The sequence below is a fragment of the Convolutriloba macropyga genome, chromosome 1 (genome assembly GCF_964194025.1).
Source record: "Convolutriloba macropyga chromosome 1, txConMacr16.3, whole genome shotgun sequence".
In the NCBI taxonomy this organism is placed as follows: Eukaryota; Metazoa; Xenacoelomorpha; order Acoela; family Convolutidae; genus Convolutriloba; species Convolutriloba macropyga.
In genome coordinates this window covers 20628784-20647647 of record NC_134468.1, presented here as the reverse complement: position 1 = coordinate 20647647, position 18864 = coordinate 20628784, and the positions used below count along the sequence as shown (strand labels likewise).

The following is an 18864-nucleotide window of genomic DNA, read 5'->3' as shown; positions in this document are numbered from 1 at the left end:
GTGGGCGCTCGTTTTCAAAAAGATGTGAGGTATTAAACAAATTGTCTTGAATTGATTAATGAAAATTGAAGTTTTCAAATTTGTTGAGGTTGGATGTAAGAAACCCTTGAACATTCTCATTTCTTGTCTGATTTTTTTTCTAGGAATTGTCTTATTTGTTGATTTACGTATGCCTGACCTGTGATTTTGTTTTTTTCACAATACTTAACAATTAGCTAACCTGTCCTTTAGTGCGCTATTGATGCGCTCAAATTTCACGTTTCCGTTTAGGCGAAGGAGTGTGGAGTTTGTCAAATCCACTCCCAGCTGTCAAAAAACACATTTTAGATTTTTAAATTAAATTGGACACCATTGTTGCGATAAATGTATTCCAGCACAGCAAACCTGGTTATGTTATCCATGCATCAATAACATTATCGCAGATACTACTTGATTTAAAGTCTTGCCAGTTAAATGTTTGGAACCACCAAGTAAAGTAATCACCTATCTTGAATGTTTTTTAATGCAATTATTCATTGGCAACGGAACCGAGATTTCACAAGATATTTGATTAAACATTTGTAAGGCTGGCCATATCAACATGGGAATTTAAAAGTATTTATTCCTCATTCTATCGTTTTTGACAATGGTCAGCTATATAAACGCATTCGTCAACACATTCTTGGACCAAGAGACCGATAAAACTGCTTCCATAAATGTCGAAGTTCTAAGCCATACCTTATTGAACAGCCGCTATGTCATTATGAGACATTAATAATATTTGCTGAACTTTGATTTTGGTAGCACAAGTCTCTGATCACTCACTGTGATTTCTCATAGTTAAGTACTCAAATTCATACCCTTTTACCTATCGAATTTTTCGGCTCTCTGAAATTTTCTGACCTGCGGGGCCAATTCTAGGAGACTACAAAACTACAAAGCTCACAGGAAAGGTAATCATCTTTCTGTGACTTTGAAAAAGGATACTCAGCTTCCGTTGATACAATTGCTGTTATATCAATTGAGTTTTTGTGGCACGTGGCAACGCATGTGCATGTGCTATTTGTGTTTCCAGTCGAAAATTAATTTCAAAGTCAAACAATCTTCATTTTTCGATCCTTCTTGCTACCAAGACATCCAATTCTTAGCATGGTCATAATCAAAATAGGGGTAAATCATCAGTTATGGCTTCAAACCCTCGCTCAAAAGGAAAATGTCGAAAGTAAAGTAAAACATAAACATCAACGTACAATTCGCTTTTGCTAGCAGAATGGTTAAACGGACCTTTCAGCAGCATACACACTAACCATTTGGATGATCACCTTGTCCTTCGAAGAGACTGTACCAATACCAGACAAAAATGCGTCAGTACGAACGACAAAATATCAGTTTCCGTATCAAAAACACCCAAAATTGAAGCTCTCATTTTTTTTTATTCTCTTAGCACTTAGATGCTTTATTATATTCCTCAGTGCAACAGAACTGATTATCTTGGCTCAGATTTAAAATATATAGAGCTTGCATTATTTTTGTCATAAGTTTAAGTAATATTCACGTAAACTCATATTAAGGCGCTTTGCCTTCTTAGGGGATTGACTACTAAAAATGGCGTCAAATTTAGCTGGATACTGGTTGAATAATTATCTTCAACAATGAAGTGACCCAGAAAATGGATAGAATTTTTAAAAAGTCTGCACTTTTCGAAAGATATTTTAAAAATTGTTTCTTCCATCCTAGCTTGATTAAGCACTAAGCTTTTCATATGTTGCTCAACCGACCTGCCATATACAATGTAGTCCTCTAATTACAATAACTAATTTGAATTGTTGAACACGCTAATACAAGTTTCAATAACAAAGCTCCAATGGCTTTCGTTTCCAAAAGTAAAATCAAATAAAGTTTAAAAATAAGTCGAATGTTGATACTCTTCTTCTACTTCCATCTGATGGAAACCCGTTGTTAAATCCTAGTTTGAAACATAACAGCTACCTTGTAAGCTTTCTAGAACTCTTGAAGTCTATGCAACGGTCGTGATCTTTCAACAGTTTGAGCATTTTGTTTGCGTTAGTTTGTAACCGACAGATAAATACTGTCTTCTTTACTGTCTTGCTTTGGTACTAAAGCAGGGATTCTGACCATTTGGAAAGTAACTGTTACTTTAGATCTTTTTAACCATTTATTATCAACAAACTTTTTTTTGAAGCATTCTTATTTTGAAGGTTATGTAAACTGTCTTTTGGCAAGAAAGCATATGTAAAATTTGATTGTGTCGTTTTCCTTTATGACGCTGTTCAATATTAAATTTTTGCAATTTCTCTGCAAATTTTGCCTCAAACGATGGCCGACCACCTTTATTGCAGAGTTTCACAGATCTCTCCTTTCAATTTTTTGGTGTTTTTTGAATGCCGTACAAATAAATGTTATTTCTTGTAGAATTCAAGATCCGAACGTAAAAATCACCTGCTTTGTGTATAGTATCGAGCCCGGATTTAATTAATTATAGTTCACTATGGTTTCCTAACGGTTCAACCGAGCCAACAAAATAATACAATTTGTAAGTCTCAGAAACTTAGGTGACCGGAGAAAAATACTCATGAAATCCTTCATTGACATCCAGCTGACCCTAAAAATCACGTTTTTACTTTTGCTGACGTAACAATTGCATTCCCAGAATTCCTGCTGCACGTATATTAGCAGCCACGTTACAAGTTTTAACAAACTTTTTTCTGCCGTATAACCTTCTCATACAAAACGATTCTTTAACTCAAAACAGAGCGACATTTTTTTTCTATCGGCAAGTTTTTGACGTTATTGTTATTCTACAGGAACATTAGCTGCAGAATTTGTGCCAAGTCAAGAATATGGATGGTTTCGATGCAACGTTTATTTTAAACATTGCCTTGTATTTTCCAAGATGTGGGTTTAGGGCCCTCCTGTTACCAATCTTGCCTTCCAGAACGTTCCTATTATTTGAACACAACATAATTTTATCTACTTGAGCTCAAATTGGTTCTATTAAATACGATTGCGAGGAAAATCTGTAATTTAAATTTTGCTAAATAGGAAGATTATATCCTTCAGGTTGCTTCTTTTAAATTTTCAGTCAAAACAAAGAATTGAAAGCAAATAACTCAATTTAAAGCACCGCTTAAATTTCAGCTGAAAATCTGATAAAATCTGAACTAAAACTGATAGTTACAAAAATATCAAGAACCGAAAAAATCAAAAAGAAAGTAACAATCTTGCGCTTAAAAATGTACTCAGAGATCATCTTTTTTTTCTGTATTTTTGTCTGTACATATTTTAGGTCTGAAAATGAAATGGTTTCTAAATTTTTCTTTGACCTAATAATGTCGAGGAATTGCAAAACAGTTCGATTTACAAGCAAAACGTAATCCAGCTGTCAGTCGACTAACAATCTGTGGATCAACTCATAGTGCACAGCATGAAGTTTTTTAATAAAAAATCAAAAATATATTGCTACCCATTATTATTTTTGAAAAAAGGTGGAATCCAACCATATCTTTCTATGAAAAGAATCAACACCTGATTCCTCAACAAATTTGGTCTAGAAACCCCAACCATTACTCTTTTCTAAAAACCTAATAATTTTATTTGCTTGAACTCGACTTGATTTTTATTAAATTGAGTTGCCAGAAAAAACCTGACTTAGGTTTTACTAAATGGAACTTTTGTTTCACTTACGTTTCTGTATCTAAATTTTCCCTCGAAGCACAGAATCGAAGGCGAAAATTTGAACTTCAAGCACCGGCTCAATTTTAAGTTTCAAATCTTAACAAGGATACAAAGTTTAACATAGAGTAAAAAGTCAAAACATTTTCCGCCTCGAAACATTTTCACTGTGTGTGAACAAATCGCGTTCAATCTTTGATTTGATGGTGGGCATTGAACTAATAAGAGTACTAACTAATTAGCAGAAAAAAACTAAACAAATGTATGAATCGCCTGAATCTTCTGAAAAGTAATATGCTCAATCATAACAAGAAATTGGCTCAAATTTGTTTGAAGTCCTCTGCCATGCAATTTAAATCAATATTAGGAAAGCAGAATTGACAATTCGGTATTAGAAGTAAGTTATCTTTTTATGTTTGAAAGAAATAATCCACCAATAATCCATCTTTTTCTGTCAAATAATCCACCAACTTGTTTTGAACGGAAATCAAAAAGAGATATTAAATTCAGATTGAATCTACACCAAAAATTATCGAAAGCATCAGTCTAACCTTTAGGTCAAAATGCGTTGTAGCCTTGTTTGAGATTGGTTCAAACTCGAAGCATTCACAACCAATGGAACTTTCTGGCAAGTCCAGATTAGCAAAATTGAAAAGAAGCGCTCAAAAAAACCTGAATATTTGCAATTTCCTTCCTCCCCACGTTGAAAATAACCAGTCAAAACTGATATCTTTTCGTTTGAAATTGAGGTGTCCTTTATAAGTCTAATTGTAATGGCCGCCTTATTTATAGGAAGGACAAATACTTTGTTGAAACTGGATCTCAAATGATAGATATTTTAAAGGATTTTAAGGGACGCTCAGAAACAAATAACAAATGCCCACAATGTTTACAAGAGAATGGCTCTTAAAAACAAGTAACGACTGATAAACCTAGCCTTTGTAAGTGGCCTCATTTTAATAAAAATAATAGTAAATTGATTCCAGCATTCAGACACGATTTCTGTACAACCATCACTCATACTGAGATGGGCTGGGGATTTCACTGTTAGAGATCTTTATTGAGCCACTTCCAATACAATCAATAAATTGATTATTTCATGGATTCTGATTATGTGACGATTGAGATCAAACTCTGGGTCTTGTAAAATCTCTGCTCATGAGACATTAAAAAACGCTAAAAAATAAAGTATAGAGTAGATAAAATTTTGAAAATCAAAGTGAGAACAGTGGACTAAAATGAGTGGAAAGCAAATCAGACTTTTTAATAACCAATCAACAGTTCTCGATTATTTTTATTGTTTCTGTATTTTTTTTCATTGCTCTGCCAAGATTTCCGTAAAGAGAGTTTTTTCCAAAAGCACTTACATGCGATAAATCAGTGAAAATAGAATAGAAAACAGGTTTTGGCTATTTAATTATCTACATTTTTTAAACTCTGCTTTTTTGTTATTTTCATATTGTTTTCAGTTTGTATTGCAATGTTTAGATGTTGTTCTTTGTGCTCTAAATGAGCGTATTTAACGAACTTCTTTCCAAAGAGAACGTGAATGATATTGTCAAACTCTTCATTTTTACTGGAATCAAAATTTTGTCATATAAGACAACTTCGAAGACTTCTCACAGATTTTTAGTCCCTTTTTGTTCTGATACCATTAGTGACGTCTGTATAATGAACTACAAATAGAATCTTTTGACTAAACACTTCTTGAAGGGTTATTGCTACTAACAAGTGGCAAACGTAATGTTACAAAGAGAAGTCTCAAGGTGAAAGAAAAACAATTCTTAGCTACAATATCATCAAATTACATCGCCACACCAATTTCTGCGATTCCGATTATTTGAATGTTTCTCGAATTTTTCCCAATAAACCTTGAAAATACATCCCGGTTAAAGGGGTCAGCAGCTGTAAGCGAAATTATGTAAGATTTGTGCTGATTATGCTCAAAATTGAAAAATAGTTGCTGAATCCGCCTAAATAAATTTTTTCAACACATTTGTTACTTAAAATCAGCATTTGATTCAGCACATTTCTTAAATTTTTTCAGCACGTGTGAAACGTTTAAACTCAGCGGTTTCAGCGCCTTTCTTTATATAAATTTCCCTGCAATTTTTTGCTCACTTTTGCTTATAACGCAGTCAGCGCGTTTCTTCTTCTTTTGCACTTCTGCAGAGCCATTAATCAACCATTTATCTGCGTTGCTTTTTAAATATTATTTCATATTTTTAAAAAACAGAACAACTGAAAAGCCTCATGCTTTTATCTTATCTAACGGAAGGCAGACATAATTAAGCTATCTGGTTTCATTAAATCAAGTGTTTTGGCTATATACTCCAGCACCAAGTCTACTTTATCTTAAGAACTGACCAAATTCTTAAGTCTTTTGGCAGTTTTCCAACTGTTTTTAAGTTGCACTACTCTAGTGCAATGGTGTTTAGTCTTGCTTCTGTATGTACATAAGCAGAAAAAAATTCAAACATATTTTTAAAATTTTTGAGAAAAGCTTGAAAATAAGTAAATTGAGTGCTGAAACTGTTGAAAATTGTGTAAGAATTCCGGTGACGGCCACTCTAAAAAATATTTTTCATCGGATACGTTTTTTCAATTATCCGCTGAATGTGCTGAAAAGTGCTGAAACTGTGTAAGAAAGATGCTGAAAAGTCATGCTGATCAAATATTGTTCAGTGGCGCCAAGCCAATTGTCAAGCAGGTAGGACCCATTGTATACAAGTACACATATGTCTTAATCAATACAGTTTATGGAATTGTCCTTAATAGTTTCAGATGCTCTCAGACAAAGTTTGTAGCAATTATATTTTTCCTGTCTTTTTGTGCGATTTTTTGTTTGACCGATTTTCGTCATAAAAAACGGTATGAACAGGTAGCGCTCGGAAGGCATTAGGTGACCGAGGAGCTCTCTTACAGCCGTACGTCTTACTAGTCTCCTACTAGTCATTTACTAGTCTCTTATGTCTTACTAGTCCCCATCAATTGACTCCACCCCATCAATTGCCATCCCTAAGCCCCAGCTGCCTACTGAGAAGTCCAACTGCTCGTCTTTTGTTTGAAGAAAATTTGCCCATTGTTAGTCGGTTATGTTTGCTGAACTTGATTCTCTTTAAATCTACATAAATCTGCAGACACCTAAATGCAACAGATGCGGAACTTTGACATTTCATTTTGAATAGCTGGTTTTTGATAATCTATAACAATCGTTTGATATTATAGTGGCAGCAAAGGGATCGCAGAAGTTGTTAGCCGATTCTGTTATGCAACTTTCATTTTTACTACTTATGGTTTTAAAAAATAAGCAAATTAAGATGTTACTTCTTTAAATTGTATCAAATATATATCTTAACCAAAAAGCTGTTGGAACAGGTTGCTTTTTGGTGATGTTTCTTATTTTTTAACAATCTCCTCTGATTGTTTTTCAAAAGTTAATTCTTTTTTTCTGGGGAAGAAATGGGACTTCCATTAAATTTATCCTAAAAACCTGCCTTAAAGCTTCCATGAAATTTTCCATGAAGTTTGCTCAGTTGGTTGCTCATTTTCTACTAATTTTTCAGGTAAGTTTCAACCAAGCAGTGTAAAAAATGAGACATGTTTCAAAACGTGCCTCAATTGTCAAGGTCAAAATTATGCACTCTACCAATCCATGCGAAAAGACCTTGTCCTACCGGTAATTCTTTCTTTTGATGCTCTTAAATTCCGGTGATAACAAGTCGGCTGGTTGGGTGAATTGAGATAGAATTGCATCGAAGACATGTAATGTTATACATCATATATATACTAAATATATATATTAAAAGTTATACTAAACAATGATTGCACGGAGGGCATGCTAGTTCTTGAAAATCTAACTGTGAAAATCGTTTGAATATTGCACATTTTCTCCAGCCTGCTCAAAACATATTCAATGTGTTCCCCTTTATTTAACAGAATCATTGGTTTCTGTGCAATATTGTAAAAATTTTTGTTTGTGTTGAGTTGCTGTTCTATTTTGGGAGGTTTAGCTGTAACTTTTTTTTTGTGATTATCTTATCCAACCTCTCATTAATAATACTGGATGACTACTCAGTGGGATACTTGTTAATCTTCCAGACCTCTTGAATTTCTAAGAGCTACATCAGAAGACTACAAAGCGCTTGTTGCTTGGAAAATCCTTTGTATAGTTTTCTGAATCAATTTACTTATTTTAAAGCGGCGCACAGCTATGCTATGGAAATTTTCGTTTATACCTGTATCAGGCATGACGTTTGATACATATGACAGCTAATTTTTTGTCGTCATATACGTTTTTGTTTTTATCTGGGAAGAAGAGGTTTTTAATCCCATTGAGTCTCTATAGATTAATTTAAGTGAAATCTCATACTCCTGGGGATTCTTTTTACAAGAAATTCTTATTCATCTACATACTATTCGTACAATTTCGATTCTTGAGTCCTTTTTTACCTTTTCCTGCACAAAAAGAAACCATTCATTCAATTTTTTGTGCGTTCTTATTCTCCGCCTCATTAGTTCCCTGTTTTTGTGCATGAAAATAGTTTTAACAAGATTCGCACTTAAGACATTTCCCTCGGAAATAACGGGTAGGTTAGTTATTGCACGTAACCTTTAGGTCAGAAGTTTTGCTCTTGCATCCTTCTTGAGGTTTCTGCAATGGTAAAACCTATGTCTACGCCGTACGATTGAGTGTACCGCATCGCAATAAACAGTGAATTTTCATTACGTCTGGTCACAAAAGATGTTTATAGCTCACTTCCGAAACTTGGGACCTCGTCAGTGGAATACAGTTCTTTAAGATCAACTTGAATAAACTACTCTACTGGTACATTGGTGTACAGACTTTTAATATCAAGTTATACTATTGGCTCATCTTCCTTGATAGTGATAGATTCTACAGCGGCTCTGTCACCTTTTGAATTAGTCTAAATGTTCGAACATATTAACTTCTGGAAAAAGGAAGTAAGAAATATACTCTGATTCCCTTAACTGCTACGGGGCTGTGACAGTAGAGGTCGAAAACGAGAACCGTTTTTATGTATCTCAGAATTTCCATGGAGTCCAGCCGGTTGCGATCAGGATGTCCTGAAAATTACTGTTTCGATAGTCTGGTGACATTTGAGATTAGAGTTTTTTCTGTTCACAGCGAGCCTTCGAATTAACAACATGACGCATTAAACAAAAAAAAATTCCTCATTTTTGCAAGAATTTGACTTTCCATATGTCTTCAAGTACATCCTTGTTGCTTCTCTGCGAACTCTTTCGAAATATTTGTGTAACTTTCAGTTAGATCTTTGGATTAAAGGGTCATAGATAAAGGGCAAAATTTGTGTTTTCTGTGCTCAAAATGAAATAACAGAAAACAATTCAAAATTTTTTCAAATTTTTAGAGAAAAGCTTAACATGCGTAAAAAGAGTGCGCAAATTATGTAAGATAAGTGCTGAAAATGTTGACAATTATGTATGAAATGCGCTGACTGTTGTTCAGCGGTGCCAAGCCAATTGTCAAGCAAGTGGGACACATGGTATACAAGATTGCATATGTCCTAATAACTAAGTTTTATGGAAGTGTCCTGAATGATTTCTGATACTGTCAGACAAGGTTGTAGCAATTATATATTCTTGTGTTTTTATCCAATTTTTCGCTTGACCTATTTTTTGACCTATTGGGACACATGCTTGACCTATTGGGACACATGGTATACAAGATTGCATATGTCCTAATAACTAAGTTTTATGGAAGTGTCCTGAATGATTTCTGATACTGTCAGACAAGGTTGTAGCAATTATATATTCTTGTGTTTTTATGCAATTTTTCGCTTGACCTATTTTTTTGATGATACCAATTTGACTTTTCTCCACGAAAACGGTATGAACAGGTAGCTCTTGGAAGGCATTAAATGACCGATGAGCTCTCTAGGAGCCGTACGTCTTAATAGTCTCCTATTAGTCTCTTACTACTCTCTTACGTCATACTAGTCCCCCAATACTTGACCCCGCCACCATCACTTGACCTCACTCCTCGCCCGTGACATCCCACTGATGCATTTCTAAGTCCCAGCTGCCTACAAAATAATCCAACCGATCGACTGTTGCTTGAACAAAATTCGCGCGACGTTAGTCGATATGTTTGCTGAACTTGATTTTCTTAAAGGCTACATAACTGTAGACATTTAAATGCAACAGATGCGGAACTTTGACATTTTATCTCGAATAGCTGGTTTTTGATAATCTAGAGCAATCGTTTGATAATATAGTGGGAGCAAAGAGATCGCAGAAGTTGTTAGCCGATTGTGTTATGCCACTCTCAATGTTATTACTTATCGTTTTTTTAAAACAAAAATATTAGCAAACTACGAAAACACTGCTTTATATCGAATCAAATGTAGATCCTAACCAAAATGATCATGGACAAAGTTGACTGGTTCCTATGTTTTTAACAATCTCCTCTGGTTGTTTCTGAAAAGTGAATTCTTTTTTTTCTTGGAAAGTAATAGGACTTCCAATAAAAATATCCTACAAATTTGCCTTAATGCTTCCAAGAAAACTTTCCAAGATGTTTACTCAGTTGGTGGCTGATTTTTTCACCAATTTTACAGATTTGATTCAAAGAAACAGTGTAAAAAATGATGTGACTTTTTTCAAAACATGCTTCAATTGTCCAAATCACAGTTATGCAATTCACAACTCCGTTCGACAAGACCTTGTCCTGCCAGTGAATCTGCCTTTTGACACTTTTAACTTCTGTTTAAAACAAGTTGGCTGTTTGGTTCAAATTAGATAAAATCGCATTGAATACATATAAGGTTTTACACTACATATGATTTAAAATTTCTACTAAAACATGATTGCGCGGAGTTAAAGCTGGTTCAAAATTTTCTTGATTTGAAGCTTCTTCAATTGTCGCACAATTTTTTTGCCTGCTTGCAACATTTTCAATGATGTTTCCTCTTTTTTGAACACAACCATTACTTTCTGTGCAGTATTTTGGAGTTTTTGGTTTATGTTGAGTTGCTGTTCTTTTCTGAGAGGTTTAGCTGTAGCCGTTACTGTAGTCATTATCCTATCGAACCTCTCTTCACTATTACTGGATGACCACTCAGTTGGATACTTGTGATCTCTCCAAATCTCTCGATTTTTTAAGAATTAACTCAAAAGCTTACCAAGCGCTGGTTGCATTGGAGGTCTCTTGTATAGCCTTCTACATTGATTTTCTCATGTTCAAGCAGCTCACAGCTACGGAAACTTAAGATTATGCCTGTATCGGGAGACTTTTGGTACATATGACAGCTAATTTTCTTGCCCGTCATATACGTTCATATTTATATCTAGGAAGAAGAGGTTTCCATTACCCTTGAGTCTATAGATAACTGTAAACGAAATCGCATACTCCTGACTATTCTCTTTTACAATACACTCTTATTCATCTATATACTATTTGTGCATTTTCGTTTGATGTGTTCCGTCTGTTTACCTTTTCCTGCTTAATAGGAACAGATCAATACAATTTCCTGTGTTCTTTTTCTGCGCCCTAGCAGTTCCTTGTATTGCATGAAAAGAGTTTTTACATGATTCGCACTCGACACCTTTCCCTCGGAAAATAACGCGTGGGTTAGTTATTGCACATTTCCTTCATGGTAGGAGTTTTGCTCTTGCATCTTTCTTGAGTTTGCTGTAATGAGAAACCCATGGCTAAGCCGTACGATTGAGTGTACCACATCGCATTAAACTAAGTGAATATTCATTATGTCTGGTCACAAAAGATGTTTATAGCTCACTTCCGAAACTTGGGACCTCGTCAGAGGAACACAGTTCTTTAAGATCAGCTTGAATAAACTAATCTACTGGTACATTGGTGTACAGACGTTTAGGATCTTTTCCGTTTGTGCCCCCCCAGCTTAGTGGGTGCATATTATTTGCGACCCCCAGATGCACGTGCAATATTTTTACATAATGATTTACTATGTAATGACACGTGCTCTGTAACTGGGGGGAGCATAAGGTACTGGGGGGGCACAAACGGAAAAGATCCGACTTTAAATATCGAGTGATACTATTTGCTCATCTTCCTTGATAGTGATAGATTCTATAGCGGCTCTGCCACCTTTCGAATTAGTCTCAATATTTGAACATGGTAACTTCTGGAAAAAGGGAGACAGAAATTTACTCTGATTCCCTTAACTGCTACGGGGCTCTGACAGTAGAGGTCGAAGACGAGAACCGTTTTTGTGTACCTCAGAATTTCCATGAAGTCTGACCGGTTGCGATCAAGATGTCCTGGAATTTAATGTTTCGATACTCTGGTGACATTTTAGCTAAGAGTTATTTTTCTGTTGACAGTGTGTCTTCGATTTTTACAACATTGACGCAAATAAGACGAAGAGGTCTTGAATAAGACGAAAGAAATCCTCGCGAGATTTTGCAAAAATTTAACTTTCCATCTATCTTCAAATACTACATCCTTGTTGCTTTTCTTCAAATGTACGGAACTCTTTCAAAATAATGGTTAACTGTCGGTTAAACCTAATGATTAAACGGTCATAGATAAAGAGCAAAAGTTGTGCTACAACAATGAAATGTTTGCTGTATCTGATTTTAACTCATTGGAACATTCGATCATCGCAGTTCCTAGTCTGGTATGTGGTGGTCCTAATTTCGTAAATGGTTTATAGTTACAACATCAACCTTCTGAAACGTCAATTTTTTTGGTTTGAGGCAACACTTTTATTGCAATCGATGCCTTTTGTAGTCATTGTGCATGTTGATAGCTTGCCCGTGCACACTTATGTTAGTTTCATCCACAGTCATGATCTTTTCTATTTTTGGGCACTGACTATAACGTTATACCCAAAAGCATTAAAGTATCCGAGGCAAATATTATCCCACTGGGGAAGCAATTTTTCGATGCTCTGAAATTCACATGGTTGGATCTGCTCTGATCAACATAGGCGGAATTACATCCACGACCGTGGATTTCATAAACTGCGTGAGGTTTTCAAGTTCTTGTCAAAGTGGGATTTTAGAAACGGTAGACATCATTGTAGTACACAATATTAAGAACGCTGCTGATCTCTAATTTGCTGTTAAGTTGCAGTATGACGCTCCCCCTGTAATGTAGAAAAGCATTGGCTTACTCTTTTTCATCGTTGACTTGTGTTTTCCATGCGGTGGTCTTTTTCCAAAGTTTATTAACAATTTTTGACGTCCAACCGTGCACATTTTTTCTCTTATTCCTAGCTCTGAAAGTCGATAGCAGTGATGTACATGAGGTATGATATCTACTTAGCCGAGGTTTTTAATTACTTTAAGAAGTAGTTCTTAAACTTTTCTCTTTAAAATTGATTGCTGCTTTGTCACCAATTCTGCCCGGACTCCTTCCACCAATGCCGTCCGATCACCGATGCAACTAATTTCTTTCTGACAACCTCCAGTTTATATAACGTATGAACCCCCATACAAACCGTATATGGGATGCTTTAAATGGGTGCTGTTAATGTAGAAGGTACGCTTTTATTTCGACTCATCTACTTTCGCCATTATTTCTTTGGTTTAAATAGTTGTCCATCTTTTGTTTTACATTTTTCTCATACAAACCGTGTATATATAAATCTCCCATTTAGCTGTTTCGGCTCTCCATATTGCTAACATGGTTAAGACTCGCAAATATGTGCTTTATGGCACGTACGCGTTGGGACATTAAAGGATCGAAGTTACGGCTAATCTGGTTTTTCAAACCTCCAAGTGTGAACTTTATTTCGATTGAACAATAAAAAAGTTTTTTTTAGCATAGCGTTCAGACTGAATGTTCTTATTGGGCTCTGCTCTTTTCAGACAAAATGATTCTTCTAATAAGTGAAACGAGTTAGTCGCCCAAAGTGACACTAAGGTAGTTTTATCACTTAAATTTCGTTAGTGTTTTTCTTCATCCTGACGTCGAATAGGTTTTCTGTCATTCTAGCGCAACTAATTGAGATATCCTAATTATCTATCCGGAAGTAAAATTCTGTTTGCTGTCCTGGTTATCTTTTACTGAACACTATCTCGCGTTTGTAGTTTGAAAAATTGGCATCATAGCAATGTTTCAGATTATCACTAGAAGACATCCTCTATCGTGGAGAGAAATTATGAGTGGGGGAGATGCGGATCAGGTTGAAGCTGATAAACTTATCAGCGCAGATGCAGACAAGTTAGTACAAAAAATATTCTAAAAAACAGTTTTTGTTGTGAATTATCTTAAAATAATTGCTGTGCTCGAGATTAACGTTTTTCAAGTAAACAAGAACGTCTCTTTTAGTGCTGCGTTTCTGCTTTACTTGCAATCTCACTGCAAACAGACTTGTTTAATGTCCGCATATTTCTTTTTCAGTCATTCAAAAACCAACGGAGTGGTTAAAAATGGGATAAATCACAATTATAAAGATTCTGAATCGAACAAAATAACCAGAGACGAATACTATCAACCTCAGGTAGGAACCATCGATAGCAAGAAGACCTATGATTACGAATCAGACATCAAAACAGACATCCCAACTAGAGCTGGAATTGATGGATCAACCACAGCTCTTGGAGGCACCTTTATCGTATCCAACGCTGCCATTGGATGTGGAGCCTTGGCATTCGCCCACGCGTTCAAAGAAGCAGGCGGTCTTTATGTCGGAGTGGTCATGATATTCGTAAGTACAACTTATAACTCACCTCCCCGCCCCTCCTCGCAACCCCCTTCCACCCTCCAAGTGGCGAATTGAAAATTGCTTGCCGGGCGTTTTAGAGCAATGAGCCCGACTTTACTAGGTTATGTTTAATAGCGGCAAAGCGATAGCTGGGGCTATTATTGGCCTTCTCTTGGTTTTTACTACTCGAAGAGTATTGGATTCTTCAGTTTTTTTTTACTGGATGTACTATTTAATCAAACTGTGTTTTCACCTAAAAGTGAAACGAGTAAAATTGCAAAAGTGTTTTTGAGAAAATGGTGCATATGTATAACCGCTTTTAGATAACAGCTTTGTCCATCTGGCTCAATGTTATTGCTTGTAATTTGGTTTTTGTTGAAATATTTTTTGATCGATGCTGATTCAATATGCAAACCTCTGAATTGGATACGGCAGTGGTTTTGAGAGCCTAATACTAGTGTTTCAGTTTCGAAATCGGCCCCTATTTCTCAATTTTTTCTATGTTTGGCCTTTTCATTAATTTCAATCTTTGAGCGGACTTCATTCTAATGTGTATATGGCAACATCCTTTTGATAATTCATGCATTCATTGCCTGACGTGAGGTATATTTTGTTTCATAAAATTTTACACATAGTGATCGGATTCTCGCAGTTTTTGTCCAAGTTGTGTGGTTTTTATAGTATTTGCGTTTAATTATTAGAAAAAGGTTTTCCTGTACACGATTAGAGCTTTTAGGTTCTTTAACGTTAAGTTTTTGAAGTTCAGTGTAAATTTGTTTCATTATTAAAACTTTAATATTTTGATATTTTTTCAAAATATTTTGTTTTGAAACCTTGAACAGGAGGATGGCTATCTCATTTTGCTGAATCTTGAATGCTAAATAAATCTAGAATCCTTATTCTAGCTTGTATCATTCTAACATCCTAGCAAAACCTTTAGTTTTTCTTGCTCTGCTTTTTATTTGTTGTTTTGAAAATTTAGTTGTATCAGGCTTCTCAATTTAAGACGCTGTTTTCAATTTTCTGTTTACCTTTAATACATTGCAGCACTGAGAATTTTCTATAATTTGAGGGGCTAGGCTTTGGTGATAAACAATTTTTTGCCTTTGAGTAATTTTTCCTGTTTTTTGTGATTTATTTGAATTTTGGAATAATTTGAATTTGTTTTGTCTATATCTCCAAGATTGAAGTATATTTTTTTTCAATTGCAGTGACGTAAAATGGAAAATTATGTTTCAACACAATACTATGATTCCTCAATTTTAGTTTTTATTGACTAATATAGTTCGGTTTCTACGAGTTTTAGCTGCCTTATGCGTTCCCAATGTATCTTTCGGGTCGCCGAGTAAATTTTGTCGGGTTCTAAGCAGAGTCATTAAAACAATTATCATGGGTTATTGCATGACGATGTTAGCACCTTAAATTTTTCAGCCTATCTGTGTTTGTCCATTCTAAAAAATTTTGGACGAGTTTAACGTTGCCACATATGTTTTTGATAATACAAATTTTTGAGGTATCAAGAGTTGCTGTAATATTATATCTTACGATTTAAATCGGCGCGGCTTTGTTTGTATAGTTTCTGAATGATGTCAATGAATTGCGTCAATGCGCGGATCTTTCTCGTTAAGGCAAGGGTGTTAATTTTCAGCAAATGTTACAATCAAATCAGGTGAGGTAAAGAATAAATGTTTTAAGACAACAGAAAAGGGTTACCGCAACTAGGGTTTTGTTTGTATTTGTAAAGCTCTGAAGCTTCGAAACGGTTCCTAAATTTTTCCGGCTGTATTTATTTCATCGTCAAGATTTTCCGGCTGTATTTATTTCATCCTCAATTTTAATTTTTATTGACTAATATAGTTCGGTTTCTAAGAGTTTTAGCTGCCTTATGCGTTCCCAATTTATCTTCTGGGTCGCCGATTAAATTTTGTCGGGTTCTAAGCAGAGTCACTAAAACATTTACCATGGGTTATTTCATGACGATGTTAGCACCTTAAATTTTTCAGCCTATCTGTGTTTGTCCATTCTAAAAAGTTTTGGACGAGTTTAACGTTGCCACATATGTTTTTGATAATACAAATTTTTGAGGTATCAAGAGTTGCTGTAATATTATATCTTACGATTTAAATCGGCGCGGCTTTGTTTGTATAGTTTCTGAATGATGTCGTCAATGAATGGCGTCAATGCGCTGATCTTTCCCGTTAAGGCAGGGGTGTTAATTTTCAGCAAATGTTATAATCAAATCAGGTGAGGTAAAGAATAAATGTTTTAAGACAACAGAAAAGGGCTACCGCAACTAGGGTTTTGTTTGCGTTTGTAAAGCTCTGAAGCTTCGAAACGGTTCCTAAATTTTTCAGGCTGTATTTCATCGTCAAGATTTCAATACGACCATATGACATCACGATCACTTCAAATTTTTTTCATGCTATTTCGATTGATTTTCATGTAACGTTACTACTAATTTTTAAAGTTACTCTATTCCCTTTCAAGGCGAAAAAAGGAGTTCTATATAATGGAGGGTGTTTATAATAATGCATGGCTATAATTTTGGTAAAAATTTCAAATTATTATATTTTTAAATAGGTACTAATCTTTTGCTATATATATTCTACAGCACGTAACAGTTTCTCGGCTTCTCAGGAAATCTGCCGGCTATGTTCAGTATTGTAGGAGAAACGCGGTTTTTATTGGTATCTCCTCTGTCTGTTTAATTACTGATGCAGATTAAAGGATTTGATTGCGGCTGTCTACCTGTAAATTTCATTGGGGATATTTGAATTTGATTTCTATTTAACATATTGTGCTCCTTTTGGTCATTTTAATTGCTCTAAAATGTTAAAATTAAAAAAAATGTTCGCTTACGGACTGTTCTACCAATCATTCAATGACCCAAATATTTTCTATTGCTGATATACAACCTGATGGTAGCTATTGCGTAACATATCCAATGATGAATGATGCGAACAAAATTCACAGAATAGAGAAAAAAACTTTTTTAAGGACACAGTTCCTAAGGCAGATATCAATACACGGAAAACGAAATCATCCTTGAGTGATAAGGGATAAACCCTCAGGACACAGGGAGCAGAGTCATAGAGCAAGGTTCTAAGCAGAGTCATTAAAACATTTATCATGGGTTATTTCATGACGATGTTAGCACCTTAAATTTTTCAGTCTATCTGTTTGTCCATTTTAAAAAATTTTGGACGAGTTTAACGTTGCCACATGTTTTTGATAATACAAATTTTTGAGGTATCAAGAGTTGCTGTAATATTATATCTTACGATTTAAATCGGCGCGGCTTTGTTTGTATAGTTTCTGAATGATGTCGTCAATGAATGGCGTCAATGCGCTGATCTTTCTCGTTAAGGCAAGGGTGTTAATTTTCAGCAAATGTTACAATCAAATCAGGTGAGGTAAAGAATAAATGTTTTAAGACAACAGAAAAGGGTTACCGCAACTAAGGTTTTGTTTGCGTTTGTAAAGCTCTGAAGCTTCGAAACGGTTCCTAAATTTTTTCGGCTATATTTATTTCATCGTCAAGATTTCAATACGACCATATGACATCACGATCACTTCAAATTTTTTTCATGCTATTTCGATTGATTTTTATGTAACGTCACTACTAATTTTTGAAGTTACTCTATTCCCTTTCAAGGCGAAAAAAGGAGTTCTATATAATGGAGGGTGTTCATAATAATGCATGACTATAATTTTGGTAAAAATTTCAAATTATTTTATATTTTTAAATAGGTACTAATCTGTAGCTATATATATTCTACAGCACGTAACAGTTTCGCGGCTTCTCAGGAAATCTGCCGGCTATGTTCAGTATTGTCGGAGAAACGCGGTTTTTATTGGTATCTCCTCTGTCTGTTTAATTACTGATGCAGATTAAAGGATTTGATTGCGGCTGTCTACCTGTAAATTTAATTGGGGATATTTGAATTTGATTTCTATTTAACATATTGTGCTCCTTTTGGTCATTTTAATTGCTCTAAAAGTTTAAAATTAAAAAAAATGTTCGCTTACGGACTGTTCTACCAATCATTCAATGACCCAAATATTTTCTATTGCTGATATACAACCTGATGGTAGCTATTGCGTAACATATCCAATGATGAATGATGGGAACAAAATTCACAGAATAGAAAAAAAACTTTTTAAGGACACAGTTCCTAAGGCAGATATCTACACGGAAAACGAAATCATCCTTGAGTGATAAGGGATAAACCCTCAGGACACGGGGAGCATTGCTATGGTTCAGCTCTGAAATTATGAGAGGGTAGGCTGCTATGTTTGGGCTGTAGTATTTTAGGATAAATACTGATGTCAATAGGCGTTTTATCCGTATTTTAATTGTTTGACAGTTTTTAATTGTATCCTACTTTTAAATGACTGATTTTTAGTTCTGAGTAACTTGGGGAAAACCAGGGTTTGCGTTAATAATCTATAATTTGCGAAACTGAACCTAGTTATAGTAACTTGGCCGGTGGATCTTCGATCTTTTGAGTGAGAAGTA

General features: G+C 35.0%; 1 protein-coding gene across 5 annotated transcripts in view; it reads left to right on the top strand.

The window, feature by feature from the left end:
* LOC142336242 (sodium-coupled neutral amino acid transporter 7-like) overlaps nt 1-18864 on the top strand; it is a 39827-nt gene that overhangs the window by 8616 nt on the left and 12347 nt on the right. For 3 of the 5 annotated variants that reach the window (XM_075384953.1, XM_075384945.1, XM_075384936.1), the window contains exons 2-3: nt 13761-13861; nt 14042-14348. In XM_075384953.1, coding sequence (XP_075241068.1) covers nt 13800-13861; nt 14042-14348 — 369 coding nt within the window. In that variant the 5' untranslated portion in view covers nt 13761-13799. Of the gene's footprint in view, nt 1-8242; nt 8262-13479; nt 13562-13760; nt 13862-14041; nt 14349-18864 lie in introns of those variants that run through there. The other 2 variants (XM_075384961.1, XM_075384927.1) reach the window with 2 other exon arrangements.